The 10,672-nt window shown below is 42.6% G+C and overlaps 1 protein-coding gene across 1 annotated transcript; it reads right to left on the bottom strand.

Annotated features, from left to right (window-relative positions):
• On the bottom strand, window positions 1-9,474 carry sphk2 (sphingosine kinase 2). The gene is made up of 8 exons (XM_008323181.3): window positions 9,320-9,474; window positions 6,079-7,451; window positions 5,218-5,367; window positions 5,008-5,102; window positions 4,725-4,840; window positions 4,098-4,301; window positions 2,370-4,002; window positions 1-1,358 (listed from the first exon to the last, which is right to left on the bottom strand). The coding sequence occupies exons 2-8, from the start codon at window positions 6,539-6,541 to the stop codon at window positions 1,296-1,298; spliced, it is 2,724 nt and encodes a 907-aa protein (XP_008321403.1). The 5' UTR covers window positions 6,542-7,451; window positions 9,320-9,474; the 3' UTR covers window positions 1-1,295.
• Between the last annotated feature and the right edge of the window lie 1,198 nt (window positions 9,475-10,672).

The raw sequence follows: 10,672 nt of genomic DNA, 5'->3' as shown, positions 1-10,672 counted from the left end.
TTCAAGCTGACTACGTTGAAACAGTGATATATTGTTGGCAGAGAACAGTGAGCTGGCAAGAATGTGTGACTCGGACAAAAACAAAAAAGAGAAAAAAAAACAGCCCTAAATCAATGGCAAACAAGCCTAAGACGCTAAGACATCTCACACCGCAAGTCGCGGATCACCAATGTCAACACTGCACTCACTGGCAAAACTGATTTCAGTCACTGTTCAACGGTTTTCCCTGCTCCCATCTTTGCTGCTGCTCCATCTCCCCCTGACTTAACAAACTCAGATGGGCATTAAAGTGTAAGTTTATCCACATTTTTCTCCAGCTGCTTTGGTTCCACTGGGTTTACGTTCCAGACCATACGTTCTCAAAGTTTCTTATATTCCAGCAACCAGGTGTAGTTTTTACCTGTTTGGACGGTGAGCTCCCGTCTTCCTCCTCCTCCACTCTGTGTCACTGTGACGTGTCGTGTTAAAACAGCTAATAATGACAAGTCACAGTGGCTTCTTCCTGGTTGTTTTAATCAAAGAAACCTGGAGAACATATCAGTGGACAAGCATAGAAACATAATGGCGGACCAAAGACTCCGACCAGTATGTTTAGGAGGAGAAGCTCAGCTTTTCAGAGGACTGACTCTCTGACAGAAGGACAGAGATCAGGATGATTTAGGATTCAAGTGCAGGTAAGGATGGACATCAGTGCTGTCCAATTTCTGATAAGGCATTCCTTTTAGAGACATATTTTATTTATAATTATTTTGGACATAAACATTTGCGGGAAGGTGAGGATTTTAATAAGGGTTGGACCACGCAGCACCTAAAATATTTTTTCATACAATTCCAACCAAAAAGAATGGAATAATTGAATTTAATCTGACTCCAGTCAACCTCAATATAAGGCAAAGATCAGGTAGTGCTTCACTGCATGCATACCGTGTACACATCCAACACATGCACTATCTGCACAAAAACCCCACCAACATTCGATTGTTCTTCCCTCTCATTATCCCAGTGGGTGCAGCTTTCATGCTTCCCAGTCTGTGCTGAGTTTAACCCAACAACTGTGCAACGACACGCATTTTTCTTTTTTTTTTGCATCTATTTGCAAATATAAATCCCTACACTCATGCTCCAGTGATGCATGGCTCTGAGGGTTATCCCTTTCATTAGAACCCAGAACAGCAGCGTTTGTGTAATCTAGTCTGGTATAAGTCTCTCAGCCCCTCTGCCCCCCCATCTCCCATCCTCTTGCAGTATGGATGGCAATGGAGAGTGTGTAATTCAGAAGAGTGCTTTATCTGTCATTAGAATCTGGTAATCTGTACTCCAGTGTCGCCAACGATGAGACGGGCTATGGACGGATGAACCTGTAAAATAAACGACAGATCATAGGAAAAGGTTATTATTGGTACAAATGGTCTCAAACAATAAATAACAGCACAGTACTCTGTATATACAGAATCATTAAGAGACACACGCAGTACAGCTGTGAAACACAGTCAAAGGTTGAACTAAAAATATACACCGTAGTCAGATCAAAGAGAACCTAAAAAAAAACAGAACAAAGAACAATCCACAAAATGTTGCATAAGGAAAGTAAACTCCTTATCACTGTGACACAGCACACAACCAAACCTGTGACCTCTGCCTTTAAACTATCACCAAAGTGAACAGTTGGTGATGGAGCACCTCAGTAGTAACTTTGGCAGCTGGTGGACTCAAACCTGACCCAAGTCCGCTTCCTTACCCACTAAGCCACCACTGCCTCAACATAAATGAATGGAATCAGTCCCAGAGAAGGACTTTTCAAGCAGGACGATGTCTCACGCTGCACTAACGTGGAATTAAAAGACATTAGGTCTCTCTCTGATTACAAATACAGTATGTACAGACTGTGGAAACGCTCAGGTCGTCAAAATCTTTGAGTATTTTTTTAACCTTTTTATTTTTGCTAACGTGCAATTATTGGTATACTGGGATTCCATTATCTTCAATATTCTTCATTAAGAATAATAATAACAACAAAAACAATACTACTACTTGTATTAATAATAATAACACTGACATTTTGTAAAGTGCAATACTATACTTAGTAGTAGTAGTTTTTGCATGTAAAAGCGAACCAAGATTTATGGAAATGAAGTTTGTTGTAACTGTGTTTATATTTCATTTAAAATATAGTAATACATACTATAAATGGCCAGTGTTTTTTCAATGTAAAGTACATCTACATGTACTGTGCCAGTGTTTTTCAATGTAAAGTACATCTACATGTACATGTAGATGTACATATACATCTACATGTACATATACTGTATACTGTATATAAACTTGATCTCTACACACCCTTATGCTTCACATAACCATTTCCCTCTGACCTGTGCTTGCAGTGGCCCGTACGGCACCAGTTCTCCGTCCACTGTGAGGGTTCCTCGTGTAGACAGGGGCTGCAGCCTGAAGGCCCTGCAGGTCACATGGTTCACATACGGGGAGCTGACGGAGTGGTGGGTTCCTCTTTCCATGGCAAAGAACAACCTCAGCAGAGTGGCTCTGGAGATTCCCGCCCGCACGAAGGTCAGGTGGATGAGGCCGTCATTAAACCTGGCCTGAGGCGCAGCATGAAGGTCAGCACCGAGGTGGCTCTGGTAGAGGGCCAGGACCAGGACAAAGTCCCCTTCAATGGTGATCCAGTCTCTAGTGGGAAGCGGTTGGTCAAGTGGGGGCAACAAGTCGTCCCTGGGGAGATTCGGAGGCAGTGAGACAAACGGACGGTTCCTCAGGGATCCTGCCGGCCCGGCAATGTCAAAGTTAAAAGATGAGGACGGCGTGCGCAGACAGGGAGACGGTGAGGACGAGCCTGGTGTGTTAGGACGGGGCACAAGGTAGGACGAGGAGTGTGGAGAAGCACAGGACGGGGAGGACGGTGGCGTGGGGGAAAGAGAGAGTGAGAGGGAGGGGAGTTTAGGGGGGAGAGAGTTTGAGTGGGAGTTCTGAAGGAGGGAAAGGGGCCTGGGTCTGGAGGGGTTCTGATTTTGGTCTAGAGTCTTGGTCTTGTGAGCAAAGGGGGAGTGACGAAAGGGGGAGGAGATGGTCAGAGCTCTCTCACGAGCGACGTCTAATGGGTAAGGTTCTCTGTCATAGTAGCTTCCATTCAAGTCCATGTCCTGTATCCTATATGAAGAGCCGGAGTCCGTCTGGGCCGGTGGTCTGAGGGGCTGGTTTAACAGAGTGTTGACGATCTGGCTGGAAGGAGCCGAGTTCTTCCTCAGCGCCTGTCGAGTGTTTTTAAGGAACTCTTCATCGGTCAAACAACACTCTGGCTCTTCGTCGGCCTCTTCACCCATGTCTAAACCACTGTTGTCCTCCAGATCTTTTACAGGCTGCACAGTGGCCTCCTTCCCAAAACCACCACCGCCTCGTCCGTCCTTCACCCTTTCGTCCTCCTCCTCCTCATCATCATCATCATCATTCTCCTCCTCCTCCATCTCACTGGAACGTTGCTCCAATCTTCCCTCCTCCTCCCTTTCATCTTTAATCCCTTCCAACCTTTGCTTCCTCTCCATATTGCATTCATCCCTTTCATTTGATTCTGAACTGGTCCCGGACCGCTCCTCTTCTGCCTCCATCTCCAGCTGCCCCTCCCTCTCTCTGTCCTCTGCCAGGCTGCTGGCCCTCACCACACCAGTTCCTCCCCCCCTCGCCCTTTGCCTTCTTCTTTGCCTTTCTCTTTGCCTGTCCTCTTTTTCCCTCTCCCCCTCACCCTTTCGCAGGCTCCGCTGTTCACTGATGCCCATGTCGGAGCAGGTGCGATGTATGGGCGTCCGACAGAAGCTCTCGAGGCCTTCTGTGATACTACGGGACAGAGGCCTCCTCGGCGGAGGAGTTGTGGCATCTGGTGATTTGGAGACAACGCAGGGCGGCAGGAAGGACAGGCGGCCCTTGTAGGATCGAAGAGAAGCGATACGGACCAGGGTGCCCAGAGTGAAGCGGGCTGAGCCCAGGCCTCGATACCTGGATAGAGTAAAAAAACGTAACGTCATCTTCAAAGCAAAGGCAGTAATTTAACTTCAGAGTCAGACTTCAAACTAAAGTCATCATAATCCCACCTCTCACTCTCAATGTCCACATCAGACACGAAGCCCCAGGCGACAGAGAGGAATGAAAACAGTCTCCTGGGCACTGCAGCGTGACCTTTGTCAGACGGGTCGGGGCTCGTCGTCACAGAGACCAGGTCCATGGGTTGAACGCCACCTCGGCTCAGCAAAAAGCAGCAGTTTAAAAGCAGAGGCTCCCGAAGGCACATGTCATACCTACAGGAAGGTGAAGACAAAACACCTGAATAGAGCCGTCAAACAATTATGATTCTTAAGTCGTATTAAAAAGAGGCTGTGGAAAAATCACAACTAATCATGATTAATGTCTATTAAGCACGATTAATCGTGTTCATACTTGCCAAGTATCACAATAAATTGAGATAAATTCAATTTCTTGATATGGAAAAGAAAAACAAATAACAGCAGCTACAGGTGTTTTGCTTATATTTCTATTTCTGACTAATCAAAATGAAGGGATTAATAACATTCACATGTTAAGAAAATATAAAACATACGTTGAAGAATTCCCTGCTCATCATAAAATACATGAGAAGTACATATTAAGTATATATCATGTATATGTTGATGTCACAGGGGACTATTGTATTGTTATTATGAATACATTAAATGCATGCTAACCCTGCGTGGTGGTTTATGGAGCCCGCAAGTGCATTTCCAGAGCCACAGGGCAGAATTCCAACTGGTGTTTTTATTGCTTGTTCCCAGTCAGGCCGTTCCATTAGTCCATTAATGACCTGTTGGATGAAAACAAAGGGTTAGAAACGATATACTGATGGACGACGTGTGTTTGAGTTTCCTATGAAAACACACAATGATAAAAAAAATACACTTTAATAATACACTCAGAAGATATAATCCTGCCTTGTACTACACTTTTATCTAAAACAAAAGTAAAACTCACTTCATGCAACAAGCCATCTCCAGAAACAATGACAATGCCATCCCACTCAGGAAGCGATATCTCTCGGATCAGCTCCCGTGCATGGTTCTGACGCTCTGGAAAAATAGAAAACAATGTCGGTTTAAAAATAAAATTGCATTTCATAGGGTTGGTGTGTTTAGTTCACTGAGCAGTGGAGCCAGGAGGCGGCTACCAGCTCTGACGTCTCACCTGTCTGTATGAGGTTGTAGCTGATGTTGGCCTCTCGGATCATTGGCAGGATGTGGGTCTGACACCACTGCATGGCCAGGCCACGCCCACTGAAGGGGTTGACCAATAACAGTAGTCGTCTTGGACGAGGTAGCAGACTTCTTGAAAATTCTTTATATTAAAAAAAAAAGAAAAAAAAAGATTAAAGGTCAATAGACGGTCAGAAAATACAAAAAATAATAAAATAAAAATACAGTATTTGATCCTTTTTCATTTTACTTTTGTTTTGACTAAAGAAAAGAACAGATTTACAGTCACTGAAGCAGGAAGGATCTGAGATGGTCTGTATTATGCAACAATTGCCAACTCAACTGAACAAGTGATTCATAAATAAAGACATTGGGTAAATCTAACTAAGGAACAAAAATAACGGTCGCTGTAAGAAGGAGGGACAAAAGAACAAACGGAGGTTCTGGCTACAGAGAAGGAACAGGGAAAAATAATGAGAATTTACTAGAAGGGAGACAAAAGGTTGGAAAACAAATCAGGAAGGTCTGACCTCATTAAGCCTCATGAGGGGAACAGAGACATGATATGATGTAGTGGTAAAAAACAAACAAACAGAGAAAATACATTAGAGCAGTACAAAACAAAAGATAATAATAATAATACGCACTACACTGAATAAAAAAAACAAATAACATGAAACTGGGAGGTGACGCCTCCCAGTTAAAACAAAGTAACTCACTGAGTGGTTTCCTAATAATACCAGGAGTTAAAGACCTAAATCTGATGCGCACATAAATTAGAGCTCCTGTAGCAACGTGAATAAATGGTGTAGAGTGTGAATGATCACTGCTCCTCCTTCAAGCACACACTCACCTGTCTCAGCAGTGACGCTCACTCCTCTGAGGAGACATTGCACGGCGGCCGACCATCTCTCGGCTTCCGACCTGCTCTCTGCCAGGTACGCTCTGACTTGCCTGCGCCTGGACACTCCTTTCCGCTTTTTCCCTGGAGGGTACCAGTACAGCACCAGAAGGGGAGGAGCAGGGGCACGAGGGCAGCTGCAGCCCACCAGTTCTGATAAAGGCAGCAGGAGACGCGCTTCCTTCCCAGGTCGTGGGGACAAGCGCTGGATGTGTATGTGGGTATGAGTGAGGGTCAGTGCATAGTTGGAGGCGAGAGACAGAGTAGGCGAGGCAGCTGGGGATAGTCCGCCGGGACCACCAGGGCTGTTGGGGCAGCTGTTATTGTTGATGTTATTGCCTGACCCCCAACTCGCAAACTGACCGTGGAGGAGAGCTTCTGCCAGAGGAGGTGTAGAAGGTTCTGGTGATCGCATCCTCACCAGTCACGTGTGCAAGGTCAAAAAAAAAAAAAAAAAAAGTGTCGGCAAAATTATAGTGTGTGTTTTTTCACAGTTTTAGTTGGTCCTATGAAGATTTTGAGAGACAATTTGAAAGCAAGTCCGTGAAGTTCATCCCTGAAAAGTTCCTTCAAATCATTTTCCTCTCCAGTGCTTGAATTTCCAGATTTTGAAAAAGTTCCTCTTCCTTACTTTCTATTTTAAACATAAATGAGGAAAAAAATGTCTTCCAGTTTGAATATTCCGTCGAGAAAACTCCCAAAGTCTTTAGTTCACAGAGTAGACAATACATCAACAATCTCAAAGGTACGGGGACTTACAAAATTCTAGTGTTCACGTGAATAACGAGTGTTGTTCAAGGAGACTGCATAAGTAAACAATAAGGTTTCAAATACCTCGAAATCTCGAGCTGCTGACTATAGAATGAAAATTAAGGCAGCTGAGCAGCGACATCTATAAATAATTATACAAACGTTTGCATTGAGTTTGGATTCATCATGTACAAATAAGACAAACAAAAAAAAATGTTCGAACAACAAGGCTACAACAATAAAATTAAACTGACGTGCAATTGAAAATTGTGTAAAGCGTATTGCATGACAAGTAGTGCTGGTCAGGGTATCATCAATGCCATAAAGATAGGACGAGCTGAGCTTTGTCAAGACCTTTGATACGGCTATTGCTATCGATAATCTCAGTCACATCGAACACAGACGGGAGGAGGGATACTGTGAAACATTAGGGTTTCATTGGGGCCATGGCTGAACATGAAGGGAGACGGGACTTGAACAAACGGAACAGAAGACAAACGAGGAGGTGGTTCCAGGTGGGTCCTTGGTTTACGCCATGAGTCAAGCTTTACGTCCCCTCCCAAAGACCTCTATTCCTGTGGGAGGAAAATGAAGAAAGTGAAATTAAAAAAATAAATATGTGTTATTTAATAAACTGAGGGGAAGAGGATTCAATCAGAAGAGGACACACAATGGACTGCTGAAACCTAACACTGCTCTGCATTCCTGTTGTGCAGAGATGGACTGTGACGATAAGAGGAAATGATACCAATTACAGGGTCGAATATGACAAGTTGCAACACGCTCCTTGGCCTGAGGTGCGTCTTTGTGGTGGTACACAATGACTAAGAGTCACATGTCCTGCAGTGACAAGAGTCTGGGTCAAAAGCATCCTTGTTAATAACCCCAGTGTCTCTGCAACAATAATGGAGGTTTCAAGAAGACTCTTGAATCTTGTACAACTTTGATCAGAGCTGAAAATGATTAAAAAAAAAACACTGACATCTCCTCGAATTGGAGGTTGTCCAAGTGTGTGTGGGACGCTTGCTCAATCACTCTTAACTGTTATATGTCACTGATACCAATTAGAGTCTAAGGGTTGAGAACATCACACCCCTATTCCTAATCAGGTATCTGACAATGTTTTTTTTCTCTCAGTTAAGCCACCAGTGAGTTGGTTTACAACGTGCAGAAACTGCTAGAATATTAAACAGTACTTTCACAAAACATTCACATGTAAAGAGTTCTTAACATGTACATCCAACCATTCACAATAAAAACCTGCTTGTTTGACCTGTTTAGTTTTTGTAAAGACATGTCAACAGAATGAAGTGTCATCAATCAATTGTACAGAAACGTCATTTAAATCCACAAAGAACCTGTGATATAAAATGGCCAGGTCCCCTGATGTCTTTTCCTATTTCATCCAAAGATACAAACACACGTCATGAGTTCTGTTCTGTCCTAACACACCGAACCACAGGGTGTGAGATGTTGCAGTCAGGGTCAGCAGACATCATTAGATCCATTAGACTTTGACGAGTCAACGTCTCACTGCACCAACACGGTGACACATCGTCCATTACTGTTTGCAACTTCCACATTGGTTTAAAAATGTTTAAATCTATGACGCAGACAAATACCAGAGACCGGCTGATGTTCTGTGCTGACAAAACACACACAACTGACCCCAGTGATGGCCATTGTTGCACCTTACGTCCTTGAATCGCAGGGCGGCGACGTTCAGAAAATAATATCTGGAGGCTAATTTTGACTCACACAATAGGGCAGTTGTTGACGGAGCTTCTGGGATATTTCAATGGAACTGGAACCGAGTCTTTAAAGGGGCTAAAAGTAAAACCCAATACTAAGATATTGGCCTTAAAACCACTAATGATTCCTGAGAAATCAGCCCTTTGGTGTGTGTGAACTTTAACCTAACGATAGCTAACAGGTTGACAGGTCCACTTACCCGGCTGAGCTTTGACAGTAATAACGCAGTGACGCCTGGAGACATTCTCAGAATGACAATTTTTACTAATAATTAAACATTTTGTTTCTGTTCACCAATAAAGCTTCGTGAGAAGAAAGCAAAAGAATTTACGTACAACAGACTAAAATGCTGCATTTAGCTGGAGCTAGCGGTTTTGCTAGTAATATATGCAATAACAAGGTTACAACAAGCACAATGAGTTAGCACGAAACTTAAAAAACTAAAACATTAATGTCCACAGCATTTTAAAAATTTAAAAAACTTCCGTTTACCACATCCAACTCGCATTTCTTGTCTCAAGTTTGCGCACATTAATGTTGTATGGTGAAGCTAGCTGACAGCTTACATGCCTGCATTTCGTCAAACCGATGGACGTAAACTTCATTTCACCAAAAAATTAATTTGGAATCTATTCTCAGATTAGTCTTGCTATCTATACTAGAACGAAGACAACCAGGAGCTTGTTTTTACCTCATCTTGTCCACCCTCTCGACGACAGACAGTGGCTCGCAGTGTAAACTGTGTCTCGGTGCAGGAAGTGTCTGGAGCCGCAGGAGCAGCAGCTTTGAGCGGCGGAGAGGAAATCCAATGGCGATAAGGAAAACACTAACACCCACCGACATTCTCCAATCATTGACAGAGCACCACTTCCGGACCGACTCATGTTTTTTTCCAGGCGAACTCGTAGCAATTGTGATCAAAACATGTGTCGAGTCACATTTTACGTAGAAACACAATGAGGATTGTGTTCATGCTTCAACAGGAAAATATGTCCTTATTTGAGGAGATGCTCTGACCATGAAGTCACCGCGTTGTTTGTGCTGTAAGCCGTTTAGTAAAAACAATGACACAGTTTTTTTTTTGAACAGCCAATCTTTTATTTGTATCAGATTGTGTGGAAAACAAAGACATTAGTTCTTGTAAGCACGGCTAGCTCTGCGACCACGAGCTCTCTCGAACTTCCTGCCCTTGGAGCGCACATAGGGCCTGGGGAAGAGAAAATACAAGTTAGAATATGACGTCACACACACAAACACATACATGAGGCTGTGTCACAATCTGTAGAAAATAATATTTTTCCTGAATCTCTCATATCATTTACACAACCTCACATAGGGTCTTAATGTGGTACTGTAACATTTATTCATTCACCATTGACTCAATAATTAAACAATATTGAGTATTAATATTGAATATTATTACATAAACAATTTGAGTAATAACCAATAATTGTTTAAATCAGTGTTATTCTTTAAATTAAATTAAATTTTAATTGTAAAATCTTTTAAGGGCAGTGTTGAGCACACAATACTAAATTAATTCTGTTTACTCTCATAAGGACCAAAGTCTGAATTGTTGTTGTAATTAATTAAATCCCAACAATAAAATTGATTAACTTATGTGGAAAAACAGAGTGGCCTATCTACATGTCAGTGAGCCTCTAAATAGTTTATTTATTGTTGTAGCAAAGTTTCTTTGTTTCTGCAATCATCCAATGTCAGGTTTGAGGAGTGTGTGATAAGAAGAACAGGAAAACTTTTTTTTTTCCCTTTAACTGTCCAACAAATTCAGGAAGCAGGCTGATTGTTGGGTGGCATAAAAGGTCAACTTAGACATTTAACTTTAGAGGTCTCGATAAACACCCAGTAATTTGACCACGATTGATTGGCAAAAATAATCACCGACATGGTAATCTTAGTTAACTCCTGACTAGTATGATGAGATGAGGGGCATACATGTTAACAAATGTATATATAAATATATAAACATTTTCACTGCATCGCCAGTCAATATGGTTAATACATACTGTGACTTATGTAACAT

Source organism: Cynoglossus semilaevis, chromosome 13, assembly GCF_000523025.1.
Source record: "Cynoglossus semilaevis isolate Cse_v1.0 chromosome 13, Cse_v1.0, whole genome shotgun sequence".
Classification (NCBI taxonomy): domain Eukaryota; kingdom Metazoa; phylum Chordata; class Actinopteri; order Pleuronectiformes; family Cynoglossidae; genus Cynoglossus; species Cynoglossus semilaevis.
The sequence above is the reverse complement of the archived record's forward strand: the minus strand, read 5'-3'. Positions and strand labels throughout refer to the sequence as shown.

Coding starts and splice junctions, on each gene's coding strand:
- sphk2 (XM_008323181.3), bottom strand. CDS start 6,541: ATGCGATCACCAGAACCTTCTACACCTCCTCTGGCAGAAGCTCTCCTC. Junction 4,302..4,724: donor TCCATAAACCACCACGCAGG/GTTAGCATGCAT, acceptor ACCTTCCTGTAG/GTATGACATGTGCCTTCGGG. Junction 4,003..4,097: donor GTGGACATTGAGAGTGAGAG/GTGGGATTATGA, acceptor TACTCTATCCAG/GTATCGAGGCCTGGGCTCAG.